Source organism: Rutidosis leptorrhynchoides, chromosome 10 (assembly GCF_046630445.1).
Source record: "Rutidosis leptorrhynchoides isolate AG116_Rl617_1_P2 chromosome 10, CSIRO_AGI_Rlap_v1, whole genome shotgun sequence".
NCBI lineage: Eukaryota > Viridiplantae > Streptophyta > Magnoliopsida > Asterales > Asteraceae > Rutidosis > Rutidosis leptorrhynchoides.
Genome location: NC_092342.1, coordinates 15,905,793 through 15,921,927, shown reverse-complemented (window position 1 = coordinate 15,921,927; position 16,135 = coordinate 15,905,793). Strand labels below are relative to the sequence as shown.

The 16,135-nt window shown below is 38.5% G+C and overlaps 1 protein-coding gene across 1 annotated transcript; it reads left to right on the top strand.

Annotated features, from left to right (window-relative positions):
- The first annotated feature begins 9,717 nt into the window (after positions 1-9,717).
- LOC139870055 (uncharacterized) lies at positions 9,718-15,601 on the top strand. The gene is made up of 3 exons (XM_071857908.1): positions 9,718-10,025; positions 10,098-10,364; positions 15,468-15,601. The coding sequence occupies exons 1-3, from the start codon at positions 9,863-9,865 to the stop codon at positions 15,599-15,601; spliced, it is 564 nt and encodes a 187-aa protein (XP_071714009.1). The 5' UTR covers positions 9,718-9,862.
- The last annotated feature ends 534 nt before the right edge of the window (positions 15,602-16,135 follow it).

Here is a 16,135-nt window from a genome sequence, read left to right as displayed (position 1 = left end):
TGATTTCATCTTAAACTTCATTTGTATCTTGACGATTCTAATTTGCGTTCAAACCTTTCATGATTCTTGAAAACACCTCAATCGGGAGGATGAACCAACCGCACTTCATCTACGGAAGAAAAGACTGATGCGTATTGTTATGCATATGAAAACTCTCGGAAACTGAGTAAAGGTTTAACACGTATCTGTGCTAGCTCCTTTGGCGTTGTTATTACCGAAAATAACTTTACAACTCCTTTTCAAAATTAGCCAATTTTGTCACAGCTCCAACAAGTCAACTTCGACTTTTCGTTCTAAACAACCTTATTATAACCTTGATATATATGCTTGCTCTTTTATTGTTATCAGGGAACCTTCCATATTCCACCATATTACCATCAGCGTTTAATCATCTAAAAACACAATTCTCCTGAAACCACCTCGGATTAATAACCGATGATTCAGATATCATAGCATTAAATGCAGAGGAAACAGAAATATGGTAGATGGTCTAAACGGCCAAAAGTTTGATGATAAAGAAATGAGTGTTAAGAACGCTCGATAGAAAATTGGGTATTGAAAAACAGATTGAGCTACCCATGAAGGAGACCAAGGACAAATACAAGGACCAAACCCTATATTCAAAGGATTCAGGTAATTCTGGATCCGTTGAAATCTTTAGAGAATATCTTGCTCCGAAGTCATGTTAAAATCTTGCGGAAAATATTTCTCCATCAACCATCGAACTTAGAAATTCCAAAATATCATCATCAATATCTTCGATATTTCTGAGGATATTTTCATAAATATTCTCGTCCGAAATTATATACCTCTTCGTGCTTACTGTGTTTCATTATATTGGAAACATTCAATAGAAATTTTAATACCGAAAAGCAGATTATGTGAAACTATGAAGAAAGCCGTGGACAAATCACAAAGAATAAGTTTGACTTCAAAGAATCCAAATAATTCTGTTTCTGATGAAATCTTTAGCGAATACCTTGCTTCCGAATCTAAACCCTTACGGATAAATCTTCTTCATCATCCATCGATAATAGAAATTCCAAGATATCATTGTATCTTTCATTATAAATATCCTCCCTATTTATGAAGATATTTTCATAACTAATCATATCTGAAATCATTAATCTCTTCGTGCTATCAGTGTTACATCATATAGAAACTGTTAGTTTCTATATTCTGTAAACTTTCGAGTTTAAAATACGAAGGTTTTGAAGTAGTGTTGGAAACTGATGCATGAGTTAGTATAATATAATGACACTTGATCAACGTAATTATATTACAGTAGTTCATGTTGAGTTTCTAATGGAACGTGATGATTCACAGAACATACCGTCATCATGTGCCATTTACACGACTCTTACATTCTATCCAATCTCCAAACATATTAAGAACATATCTTCTTGATAGTTCTATCTTTTCGGATATTCTGGTAATTTGCCAAATCAAGCTCGTGCCATTACGATTTTCTTCTTATAACATTTACTATGTTCATTTCAAAATCCATACCTACGAATTCCGGACCATTATTCGCTTGACTTAAAGTCGTGAAAAGAAAACAAAGGATGAAACTCCAAAATATAAAGGAAACGAAGAGGGTGAATTTATAGTAAAATATCCGACAGAGCAATCAAAACATATGATCGCATTTAAAGCGGATCCTAATTCCCTTGGTTACCGAAAAATCAAATCTTATTACAAAGATTTTCCCCAAATCTCTTGAACTTGGAAATCAATCCTATCTACGTCAAAAGATATGACGAATCTACACCTACTCATTTCACTCCTTGGTGATAGCTTCACTCGTACTCTTCACGAAATCAAATGGTTTTATCCATATTACTCAATGGTGATAAAACTCTATTTATCAACTTATATTTGTCATGAAAACATTCTTATTGTTAGCCATGACGACCTCACTCAAATTTCGGGATGAAATTTCTTTTAACGGGTAGGTACTGTGATGACCCGGAAATTTTCGATCAAATTTAAACTTTAATCTTTATATGATTCCGACATAATAAGCAAAGTCTGTAATGTAGAGTCTCGAAAACTTTGAACTGTTTCATATATTCAATTTACCTTCGACTGCTCTCGACGATTCACGAACAAATAATTATAAATAGATATGTGTGTATGTATATATAAATAATAATTCGAAATATAATTTGATGTATTATATGTTATTGTTATTAAAAATTAATAAAATAAAAATAGGATATTATAATAATTATTATTTAAAATATATCTCTTTATATAAATAAAGTATATTAAAAATAATATTAATTGATTGTAATACTTATTTGATGATCCGATTAATATTAAGTAAGTTAAATTCAGACTTATATTATTTTAAAATAAATGGAGATCCGAAAATGAGTAATATGAATCATAGGCCTACTAAAAGAAAAATATATTTAGAAACTAAATAATAAATTTTAACACTTTTTATATTTTATCTGAGATCGAGCATGGACCGTGAGTTAATCTTTATTTAATAGTTAATTATCGAATTTTATACCATAATAACTGAAATAAATAAAGGAATTTAATTTAAAAATTTGGGATTTTTCTGAAAGACTTTTTTTTATCCGCCACTGATTGACAACGGAGCACGATACATAGTCCGTGAAAACTGTCGGCATAAGAATTTAGATTACAGGCTGCTTAACTATTGAGAATACTATTTAATACTGTGCTTAATTGATAAATTAGTTTACTGTGCTTGTTTGATTCTTGTTTGATTCCTACACGTTTAACAAATATGTAAGTTAACTATATTATATCTATGATATTACTGTATCACTTTTGACATTTATTTGAATTTAGGAGATATTACTGTGGACATATTTGTTCCACTTAAACTAATCTATTATCTATTATCTATATTATATGATATGCCTATACTTAGATAGATATGTATGAATGATACATAGAGGAACACACGGGCACTAGTTTCCTTCTTCTCTATTACTCATCTCCTACTTTTATATTAAGTTGAACCACAAACGAGAGATATGCAGTAGGAAGTTTACAAACACATCAATCTCGCCACCTCTTTCTCATCTATCTCTTTTTGACATTTTTTTTTATGAAATCATTAAACCAACCATTAACCATTATCAATGTTGATGCAAATAACATGTTCTCTATCTCGTTCACATCTATCACCGAAGTCATAGCCCACCAAGACAACCTTCATCACCTCTCACCTACAAAATCAAAACCAACCCGAGAGACCATCACAAGCTACTACTATATACGGTTGTCACCTTGTTTCTGTTTCGACTCACTTATGTCTATTGAAACCCACTTGAACAACACCACCAATATCCACTTCCTTGTTTCTTTCTCGCATCACCATAATCACCACCTTAAATTTTCAACCATCGTGAACCACCACTACTTACTTATGTTTCCTTGATAAACTGATGCAAATACAAACACCCACCGGCCAACCATTATTTATCGATTATAAACTATTGCCATACATTTCGTGTTGAAGCATGACCAACCCAAATTGTAACCCATATTCATGCTCTATTCTATCTCGACTACACGAACCCACAATGGTTTCTTAATTCCTTCTTCGTGAAAACACTATCGATTACTACTACTGTTTTGACTTCCTTCCCATTGAATGATCGAATGACTAAAACCATTATTTACCACCTTAGACCATTAATTTGATCATTATGATGCTTGTTTACTTCGGTCATCAAACCAATCAAAAACCCAAGATCATGACCATAACCAAGACCACCAACAACCTTCTTCTTCAATAATAACTGCCACACCTGCAACTCGTCATTTAATAACCTGCTACTGAACTAGTTACTTTTCTGTACCTACTCGAACAGGCCACCAAGTCTAACACCATCACTATTCGGTTACCATCACAAACCATCACCATTGAATATTTTTTTTTTCCTATTTGGTTCACCATCGTAATCCACCATGAACTACCATATACTAACCGAACTGCCTTCTGTTTCCATCTTATTCGACCCAACCCACAACCATAACAACCATCGGATTGTTTACTGTTTCTATTCCTGGTTACTAATTCGCACTACCACCATGCAAACACACGAACAAAACTTTATTTTTATTTTTGTTTCATTCCAACGTAACCAACAGGAACCATCGAACACCCTTGTTCCTGCAACGTGTTCTTGCTGTTACACGCTGCTGTAACTTTTCTGTTTGTTTCAATACGAGCGATAAAGATGGTGATATATTGATTATTGATACAGAGGTGAGGTTTTGTAGATATATGGCGACTGAATGATCCGAGAATAACGATTTCATGTTAGTGATTTCGGTTAGGAACAAGATTGTTGATGATGATAAAGGCGACATGATAATGTTATTGATAATGGGGTGAGGGACCAGAAAGCAACAGGGCACGAGGAATAAATTTTTTTTATTTGACATCATACCCTACTTTACACTCCAATAAATACATACCCACTCAATCGGATTTCTCATATATAACTGGATCGATATAGTTTCCTAGTTGGGTCGTAAATAGCTTGTAACATTGGGCTGAGATCCAGTTGGGCCGAGGTCCAGCTACTAACTTCTGATGGGCTGTAAAAATCGATGGAGATGGGATGTTGTGGCTTAAATTGAATTTAAGCATGCATTAAAACAGAAAGATATGAGGCAGAGAAGTGGTTTAGGGGTGGTTACCTTAAGCGAAAGGTCGGTGGTTCGAATCTTGGCGGAGGCGGTTATTTTTTAGGCTTATTTCTTTAAAGGTAGTAACTTATTTATTTATTTATTTATTATTATTGTTATTAAATGCTAAGGTTAGGTTTAAATATAAAATTAAGGATTAAGTTTATGAATTAGAATATGTTAATGATATGAGTATGGTTATTAAGAAAAAGTATGATCTAAAGTTTATGACATATACCTATTAGTACTTTTGAAAATTATTAGTATTATTGTTGTTAAAATTATTATTATTATTATTATCTTAAAAACAATACAAATTTATATTATTTTCATTAACATTAGTATTAGTATCATTTTTATTATTATTAGTATTATCATTATTAGTAAATCATTATTCTCAAAACCATCATTTTAACAAATAAATATTTTGTATATATAAAAAATATATTTACTACATATATTATATTAATATTACATATACATTATATATGAAACCTAATAACATTGTTTACATAAATATTTACACAAACAAATTTTGATTTAACAATATAATACTAATCATATAGAGATATATATATTAGTATAACTATATGAATGAATATTAAAATACAATATATATATATATATATATATATATATATATATATATATATATATATATATATATATATATATATATATATATATATATATATATATATATATATGTGTGTGTGTGTGTGTGTGTGTGTGTGTGTGTGTGTAATCTTTGAAATAACAAATATATTACTAAATTATATAAGTAATACACATAAACTAGCTTGATTACTATTACATGTTATTATATGTATTAATATACATGATTGAATAATAGGTTCGTGAATCCGAGGCCAACCCTATACTTGTTCAATGATGTTATATGTATTTTTACTACAAAATACAATAGGTGAGTTTCATTTGCCCCTTTTACTCTTTACATTTTTGGGCTGAGAATACATGCAAATGCTTTATTAACTGTTTTACAATATTTATATGCGTGAGTTTCATTTGCCCCTTTTACTCTTTACATTTTTGGGCTGAGAATACATGCAAATGCTTTATTAACTGTTTTACAATATTTATATGCGTGAGTTTCATTTGCCCCTTTTACTCTTTACATTTTTGGGCTGAGAATACATGCAAATGCTTTATTAACTGTTTTACAATATTTATATGCGTGAGTTTCATTTGCCCTTTTTACTCTTTACGTTTTTGGGCTGAGAATACATGCAAATGCTTTATTAACTGTTTTACAATATTTATATGCGTGAGTTTCATTAACCCCCTTTTAAATGCTTTTGCAACATATATTTTTGAGGCTGAGAATACATACGCAATTTTTATAACTGTTTTACGAAATAGACACAAGTAATTGAAACTACATTATATGGTTGAATGATCGAAATCGAATATGCCCCTTTTTATTAAGTCTGGTAATCTAAGAATTAGGGAACAGACACCTTAATTGACGCGAACTCTAAAGATAGATCTATCGGGCCCAACAAGCCCCATCCAAAGTACCGGATGCTTTAGTACTTTATACTTATATCATGTCCGAAGGAGGATCCCGGAATGATGGGGATATTCTAATATGCATATTGTTAAGGTCGGTTACCAGGTGTTCAATCCATATGAATGATATTTTTGTCTCTATGCATGGGACGTATGTTTATGAGAAATGGAAATATGAAATCTTGTGGTCTATTAAAAATATGAAATGATTATTTATGCTAAACTAATGAACTCACCAACCTTTTGATTGACACTTGAAAGCATGTTTATTCTCAGGTATAAAAGAAGTCTTCCGCTGTGCAATTGCTCATTTAAAAGATATTACTTTGAGTCATTCATGACATATTTCAAAAGATGTTGCATTCGATTCGTCGGGTTCATCAAGATTATTATTTAGACAATTATAGTTGAATATATTATGAAATGATTTGCATGTCATCAATTTTCGATATAAATCAAGTTTGTCTTTTAAAAACGAATGCAATGTTTGTAAAATGTATCATATAGAGGTCAAGTACCTCGCGATGTAACCAACTATTGTGAATCGTTTGTAATCGATATGGACTTTGTCCGGATGGATTAGGACGGGTCCTTTCACAAGTGTGGTCAAGGATTCAAATATGGACTAATGTGGGTCTTTCTTCTATTGAGTCGTGGTCCTTATGGATCGCTTGGTTGGATGCTTGGACGACTTCAAAAAGACAAAAGGAGCATGCTTATGTCATTCGGAAGAAAAAAAAAGATGTATATACGACTTTTTGTTTCTCTTATAGTATTGTTTATATCAATATATTGTTACTTTTTTCGGTAAAAATAAGGAGAATTATATCTATAGTTTCTATTAAAATCCTATAATGATGATGTCATTATTAAACTATTTTATTTGTTAAGAAAAAATCAAAAATAAAAAGAAAAAAATTTAAGTCATCTTCATGATGTCATTAACATTAATTAAATATTTTATTATTTATTTAAGTTTTTTATCATATATACCCTTTTTAAATTTAATAATAACATATTTACCCACTTAAATATGATTATATCATATGAGCCCATTTTAGACATACAAACTCATCATATTTACTTATTTATTCACTCTTAATGTGATTCGTCTTTATGCCCTAATTTTTTTAGCGGCAATTATTCATGCTTGCTTTTTCTTCTTCTCCGAGCTATGTACTATGATATTAACTACCATAATCGATACATGCTAATCATCTAATTCTCCTCAACGGTATAAAGTTAATATAAGGTGAGAATACATAATGTGATCACTATTAGTTATCTTTATATATCTTTAGCCGACTGGAATTTTTTTTTATTGTTGTTAATTTCTCTTAATTGATAGGCTATGGATACTATAAATCACGTTTCGTCAAAAAATTGATATGTATATCTAACTAATTACAATTGTTTACTTCTTTTGCTCACATCACCAGTAGCACTTCAGTAATTGTTTTGACCAACAATATGATGAGATAACAATACTGATTTACATACATATACAACGTTATTGTTTTTCTTTTTATTTTTTGATTTTTTCTTAACAAAGAAAATAGCCTAATAATGACATCATCATTATAGGATTTTAATAGAAACTATATATTTCAATCAATCAGAAGAGGTTATTCTGGAGATGAAAGATTTCTGATTGGTGGAGAATGAATTTAGTGAAATTTTCTAAAACTTTGTGCAAAAAGTAACTGGATACTTGTAGTCAGACGGATGGAGTATTATTATTATTATTATTCAAATATAGGTTTTCTTTACAGGATTAATTACGTTACATATGTATGCGAAATATATGTCTCAATAAAATGTTGTAATATAAATTTTATGATAAGAAAAATAATAATTGTGATCAAAATTGAAAGTAAGTGGTGAGAGAATAAATGTAATTCACTTATTTTGACTAAGTTAAGTATATCAATACGTTTGTAAAAACAATGATAAGTTTCTTAGTCGAAATATGTGGTTCCACGGGTCATTAAACTAAATGACTTTAGCATTTACGTTCACTTAATACATAAAACACACCGTTAAACTGTTTCATTTAAACGAACCCGTGATTTCACGGGTCATTTCACTAGTTGATCATGCATATTTTAACCGAGGGGTCTTAACATGCTTGCTCAACGTAAAGGAGGGGTTTAAGGATCTTAGAACGTGGCTCTCCGGTCCGGCTACCGTGAATAACCCTGGCCGACATGATGATGTCGGCGGGGTGGCCAAGTGATTAAGTCCACCTTCGATGACGTCCGTCGATCAGAAGGCCCCAAGCAAGGTTGTAGGTACCAGTTAATAAAGAACTAACCTGTTAACCTTTAGAAGATGATAGAGGATGTAAGTTACGTAGGATGTGTGGTAGAAGATGGCTACGTAACGTGGTATGTTGCTAACGACGATTAGGGTTTGTATTTATAGGCAAACCCTAATTCTAGAACCGTCATAGGATAGTGATAATCGTTTCCATAACCATCTCCCCCGAATCACGGATATAATTATAGAAAAGATATTTGCTTGTTAGCTAAGCAACCGCCGTAAAGGGACCAGATACGGATCCGCATGCCGCATGACGCATGAGAGCACCCCGCATACGCACCATAGCGCATGCCCGTGTGTATGTTACATGCGCATGCGGGCTGCGGTATCATTAAGTCCCCCCAGTTTGATGTTATATGACGCAAGTCATATGATATCAAACTATTAAGCGAAAAAGAGAAAACAAAAGGACGACGAGCATTTAATGTCCTCGCGTGCGCCTCGATGCCTGTCACAATCGCGGAAGCCCATTCGGCTGACAAGACATAAAGTAACAGTGCCGCAGGCGCGTGCGAACCACGCGCGTGTTTGTAATCATTCTTAACTGACACCACGCGCGATCAGCAAATGCTACCCGTCGATTGCATTACACGTGTATGGCCACGATCACACCATTCCAACCCACGCTCCCCCAATCTTGCCTATAAATAGCCCCAAATCACACACATTTTCACTTTTCCGGTGTCAAGCTTCCCAAATACGCTCTCGCCTCCAAATCCTATCAATTCCGATCAACTCCGTCATATTCCGATCGTCATTTAAAGGTCAGTCGTTCTCCATTCATCTAAAAATGACCAAAGCTAATGAAACTTTCGTAGAGAATGTAGAGTCCAACATAGGCCAGAAAAACATCGACCACTTAGTTAAGCAATACCCCCCTCTAGCGGGTTACAATCCGGTACCACCACTGCCTAGCCAGCGAGACCATCAGCCACCAGAGAATAAGGTGGCGATCTACGAACATGCTTTTAAGCATGGTAATTTTAGGGTTCCACCCTCCGACTTCTTTTTAGGCGTACTAGATCATTTCAAAGTAGGGCTAGGGCAATTGCACCCGTATGCTATAGGCAAAATCGTTCTATTCGAGATGTGGTGTGTTGCACTCAACACAGTACCATTGGTGAAGGTTTTTTGCCACCTATTCCGCTTAGCCAGCCACCATAAATCTTGGTTCACCTTCTTCGCACGCCAAAATTTCACAAAAACCCCGAAATCGAATGCGGGAAGTTGGAAAGAAACTTTTTTCTTCGTCGACCAGACCGTAGTAGGCACTGGCTTCCCGCAGACGCTCATTTGGTGCGAGAAGGTAGAAAAAGATGTGAACAAGATGCCAGCGTTGGATGACGAGGAGAAAAAGTTGTTGAAGCAGTGCGTCAACGCACAACTGGTGCACCGTTCGTATGGTAATGTTATGCTGCGGTTGGGGAAGATCTCCGCGTATTGGCCTTGGGAGGATGTGCGGCCGGCCATAGTTGGCCCCGATGGAAAGGGTAGGAATAGCATAAACGCGTACTTACATAAATTTTTGTATATTTTCTAACGCAGGCGTTTATTGTTTGCAGAGATGAGGATGAAGAAGGTGCTTACCGCGGAGGAGATTGCTGGGATCTCTTTCCGCAAGCAGGATGTGGACAAACAGCTAGAGCAGGCAGCTGCTAGCGAACATGTGGAGGAAACGCCGGCGGAGTCAGGCAATAAACGCAAGGCGGCTGGGACGTCCGAGGCTCAGAAGAAGAAGAAGATGACTCCTAAGCAGCTGGAGGACATGCGCAACGACAATTTTGTTGCCATCGAGCCGCGTTCCGCAGACCTACCTCCCCCCATTACTGGTGAGCGTTTATTTTTTCGCATGTATACCGCGTAGAAAAATCTGCGTACTAATCTGAGTATTTTGCAGAGCATGTGGAGGAGACGCCGCCAACAACACCGCGGGTCAACCCCGAGCTGGAGGCCACTGCCACATCCAAAGACAAGGCGATACCCGTCGAGTCTGAGTCTACATTACCTCCTCCGCAAGGCAGCTTCCGTGTTGCCAACCTCCGCCAACTTTGCCAGTCCTCCGCAGAAAATGCTGCGGATCAATCTGCATTCTTGCAGCAAATCTTCCCAGCAGAGTTCCGTTTAACCAGGCGCTCAACGCCTTTGTCCAGAACGGGCTGGTATTCTTTGGGATGTTTGCGGATCAAGCCCGTCGATCCTCCAGCCTATACGATGTTGCACTGCGCAAAGAGGTGGAGTTGGGTTTGCTGCAGGCGGGTGTAGATCAGGTCAAGAAGGACAGGGACGCTGCTGAGGAGGCCCGCAAAGCTGTTGAATTGACTGCGGCCGAAACCAAGACCCTCTTGATTCAAGAAAGAAAAAAGAATCAAGAGCTTGTGGGTGCGGTTGATCAGGCAAAGGGGGAAACTGAGCGAGTGAGGCTGGAGTTGGAAAAGGTGACGAGGGAGAGGAACGATGCGGTTACCAACTGCGAGCTGGCCGAGGCAGATATGACAAAGCTGCGCACCGCTCTCCCCGCAATTGCGCAGAAAGTGATGGACTCCGAGCCCGTGTCCGACCGGTTTAATGCCTATGTCGATGCGGTCAAGGACCATGAGGTGAACAAGGCTGTGCGGGAAGTGATCCAGGCATGCGGCCTAACTCCACCGTTCCCCGACATTGTCCAAAAGAAATTAAAGGAGGGAACGGCCGCGGCGCTGCTGGAGGCGGAAGAGGCAATCAAGTCCATCCCTATCCCTTTGATCAATGCGTTTGCGGCTGACCCGACGATGCCGCTTGATGGGTTTTTGAAGGAGGATTACTAGAGTAGTTTGTGCCGTAAGCCCTAATCTTAGGCAGGTAATTGTAAATGTATTTTGGAGCCCTAAGTCCCATGTTGGGCAGGCATGTGAAACAATTACTTATGTAATAATTTATTTGGATGTGTATATATGTTTGTCTGTTATGCATGCGTGATGTCCTTGTTTATATATCGCGAATCAAAAAAAATTATGAACCGCATGCGCATGCGCATAGTTAACCACAACTTATGCGTATGCGGATGGTACTGCGTAAAATAAACCAATATTTTAACTTACCTTTAATAATTTAGACTCAAAAGCTACTGCGCTATTGCTTTGTCATGTACTAGAGGTGCACTATTAGTTGTATGGTAAGCAAACGCAACTAAAAACAAACCAATGTTTTTATGCTTAGGAGTTCCTCAAGCAAACCAATGCGAGAGCGATTACGCACAAGCAAACCAATGCTTGTATTTTTTTTTTTTAAAGTCGACTTTGCAGCCATCTAGTCTGCGTGGCGCTTGGCTAAGGGAAAACCAATTCCCTTCGCCTGCCGCTATTGTCTAGCCTTGTAACCAAACAGGCTTCTGCCGCACGGGGGCTAGAGGACACCCCTTAAGTAGGCAGGAACCGCATACAAAAAATATAAATGGACAACAAAAGTATGCGCATGTAATTATTTTTATTTGGCATTAATTATGATTACAACTGCGACATATCCGAAAGGATGAAAAATACAAAAAATAATGTGCTAAACAAATTGGAGTGATCAAGTCCATCTAGCTACATGTAACATTTTTTCAATAACGTCGCATGCCAAGTGCGTTTCACAGGTTTGCCATCTAATGTCTCTAGATGGTATGCCCCGGTGTTGCTTGCTTTTGCTACCCTGTATGGGCCCTCCCAACGAGGTCCCAGTTTCCCAGTATCTTCCGCATGACTTGCATCGTTCTGGCGCCAAACCAAATCACCGCACTTATAAGTGCGTGAACGCACACGCTGATTGTAATACTTTGCGATTTTCTGCTTGTTATTTGCTTCGTTAATAGCCGCAGAGAGTCTGCGTTCTTCAAGCAGATTAAGATTTTCCCGCAGAGCTTCAGAGTTATTTTGCTCATCAAAGTTTTGTATGCGGAACGTTGGTACCCCAATCTCTGCGGGTACAACAGCTTCTGACCCATAAACCAAACTAAACGGAGTCTCACCGGTGCTTGCTTTGGGTGTGGTTCTATGCGCCCATAAAACCTTTGGAAGCTCATCCACCCAACCAACGCGGTCATGACCCAACCTTGCCTTGATTCCAGCAACTATATCTCGGTTGGTAACTTCGCACTTGCCATTCGCCTGCGGATGCGCAACTGAAGTAAAAGTTTGCTTAATATTAAGCTCCGCACACCAACTGCGAAAAGGATCACCGGCAAATTGTGTACCGTTATCACTAACAATTTCATTGGGTATGCCGAATCGACAGACAATGTCTTCCCATACAAAATTCCGCACTCTTTTCCCTGAAATTGTTGCCAGCGGTTTCGCTTCGACCCACTTCGTGAAGTAATCGATTGCAACAATTAAGAATTTGACATTTCCTGCGTGTGCAGAGTATGCGTAAGATAATGACGTAAGTAGCATATTTAGCAAATGAATGGCAATATTACCTTGGCCTTTGGGGAATGGTCCGACTATGTCGATCGCCCATTTGCAGAATGGCCATGGTGAGGAGACCGGTATCATTGGATGCGCAGGTGCCCTGCTGATAGGTGCATGTATTTGGCATGATTCGCATTGCTTGACAATACGCGCCGTGTCTGCGTACATAGTAGGCCAATAATAACCTAACCGCATGATTTTTGACACAATGGACCTGTGTCTCGAATGAAGGGCGCATGCACCCTCATGCACCTCGCGTATAACTTCCTCTGCCTCTTTCGGACCTATGCACCTTAAATGCGGTCCCAAATAGTTTCTTCGATACAAGACGTCACCCTCGAGGGCATAAAGCGGTGCCTTTGTGCGGACTTTCTTCGCATCAGAGGAGTCCGCGGGTGAAGTGCCGTCCCGTAAAAAAGCGATGATGGGCGTCATCCACGTTGGGCTTGATTCCTCAACCGGTGCCACTAGAGGCATCATGACAATAGATTTTACGTTGAGTTCCTCTATTAGAATTTTCTTACCCATATGATCAAAAGCCAAGGCAGCTAGTTTGCTTAGCGCATCCGCCTTCTTATTTTGCCCCCGCATTACGTGCGAGATTTGAAAAGCCTCGAACTGGTCAGCGAGATTATGAACAAGCGATAAATATTGCTGCATAGCAATGTCGTGCGCTTCGAAGTCTCCGCAGACTTGATTGCATACTAGCTTTGAATCCACGTAAGCGTGCAAGATTTTAACATTTAACTTATGCGCGATGCGCATACCTGCTAGCAGAGCCTCATACTCTGCTTCATTGTTTGTGACAGCAAAATTAAACCGCAGTGCGTACGTATGTTCCTCACCGCCTGGACCTGTCAAAATTACACCTGCGCCTGCGCCAGATGCGCTACACGCACCATCGGTGTATAATTCCCATGGTGATAGAACAGGTGCGGGCGGATCTTGATGTTCTGCTGACGCTTCGACATCCGCAGGTATTTCTGCTAGGTAGTCAGCAAGTATTTGACCCTTAACCGCACTGCGTGAAGAAAAGTTTATTTCATGTTCTACCAATTCGACTGCCCACTTGGCCATTCGGCCAGAAATCTCGGGCTTGTACAGTACCTGAATGAAATAAAATGATTGCGTTAGTCAATGCGGTAACCCCGGTCATTGCCGCAAAGTAATCATGTACCAACCTGTTTGATTGGCTGATCAGTTAGAACCACAATCGGATGTGCTTGAAAGTATCGGCGCAAACGCCGCGCTGTATGGACAAGCGCATATACTAGCTTCTCTATTGGCGAGTAGTTTACTTCGCTTGATGTCAGCGTCTTGCTTACGAAGTAGACCGGCATTTGTGTCTGAGAAAACCTCAGCGTTAAAGTTCTGCGAAATAAATAATGCAAGTAAATTGATAGGTTACCTTTTCGCGGTCTGCGATGAGAACTGAACTGATTGCTTCCTTTGATGCCGCAAGGTACAGCGTTAACGTCTCCCCAGGGACTGGCGCAGTAAGTGTTGGTAACTCTGCAAGCACCTTTTTCATCTCCTGAAAGGCTGATTCTGCTTCCTGAGTCCAGACAAAATCCTTTTTCTTCAAACAGTTTTTCAAAGTGTTAAAGAATGGTAGCTGACGCTCTGCGGCTTTTGACAAAAACCGCGTGATTGCTGCGAGCTTCCCAGTGAGACTCTGCACATCTTTCTTTGTTTTCGGAGATGGTAAATTATCAATGGCTTCAATCTTTTTGGGATTAGCCTTGATACCCCGCGCTGTCACCACATGACCTAGAAACTTGCCTTCCTCCTCTCCAAAGCTACATTTAAGCGGATTAAGCTTCATGTTGATCCTTCGCAGAGACGCAAACGTTTCTAGGATGTCTGCGAGCATGTCTTCTTCGGTGTTGCTTTTGATTACCAAGTCATCGACATACGCTTCAAGATTTCTGCCAATTTGAGGCTTGAATGCTGCGTCAATTACACGCTGATAGGTCGCGCCCGCGTTCTTCAAGCCGAAAGGCATCTTTGTGTAACAATAAATACCCTGCGGCGTATGAAAAGCAGTCTTGTCTTCGTCTTCCGCAGCCATTAGAATTTGGTGATAACCTTTGTATGCGTCCAGAAAGCACTTATATCTGAATCCAGACAAAGATTCAACCTTCCAGTCTATCTCCGGGAGAGGGTAATTGTCTTTAGGACATGCTTTGTTAATGTCTTTAAAATCAACGCACATTCGCCAGTTACCATCAGCCTTTTTCACCAACACCGGATTGGCAACCCATGTTTGATAACGCACTTCGCGTAGAATGTTTGCTTTGACAAGGTTGTCTACTTCTGCGCATAGCCAATCACTGCGGTCTAAAGCCATATGCCGCTTCTTTTGTCTAACAGGTGTGAGCGATGGATTAACATTCAATTTATGTTCCGCAATGTCCCGCGGGACACCTGTCATATCTGATTCGCGCCATGCGAAAACATCTGCGTTTGCGGACAATATACCATGTAACTTAGCCTTGGTTTCAGCTGATAAACCTGCGCCGATTTTTATACCCTTATCTGGATGCAAGCGATTAGCAATGACCGCACTGCTTGCAATCTGCTCCCCGACGCTAGGGATGTTAATTTGCACAACTGACGCACATATCTCAATCGTTTGATGAGACGCCATTGTGGCAACTCCTCCCTTAGTAGGAAACTTAATCAAACCGTGCACTACCGAAGGTATGATGTTAAAACGCCGTATGAAATTTCTTCCCAGTAGCGCATTATATCGCGAAGTCGAGCGAACCACATAAAAGTCAACTAATTCGTTCCTTATTAACTGCGGATTCTTGTCATCTTCGAGCTCTATTAATAACTCTATCCGTCCCACGGGCCATGAGCTTTCTCCGGAAAAACCAGACAGCGTGATATCAGACGGACGTAGCTGCGCCTTCACGTGTTCGGGAAGAAATTGATAGCAATGCTCGTACATAATGTCAACGCCGCTCCCAGTGTCGACATGCATGCGCTTGACCTGCACCCCGCAAGAAGGAATGCGGCACTTGATAATGATAGGTTCATTCACCCTGTCAATTGACATCACAGGAGGGAAAGTGATTGGAAGAAGTTCCCAATCCTGATGATCGTTATACTTTCTTCGCTGACCTAATTTCTCTGCGTCAACCATGTTAATGGTTAAATCAGCATTT

What these genes read in the sequence shown, in the direction of transcription:
- LOC139870055 (XM_071857908.1), top strand. Translation starts at nt 9,863, where the DNA reads ATGCCAGCGTTGGATGACGAGGAGAAAAAGTTGTTGAAGCAGTGCGTC. An exon ending in AGTTGGCCCCGATGGAAAGG is followed by an intron (nt 10,026 to 10,097) that starts GTAGGAATAGCA and finishes TATTGTTTGCAG; the next exon opens with AGATGAGGATGAAGAAGGTG. An exon ending in CCTACCTCCCCCCATTACTG is followed by an intron (nt 10,365 to 15,467) that starts GTGAGCGTTTAT and finishes CCTTGGTTTCAG; the next exon opens with CTGATAAACCTGCGCCGATT.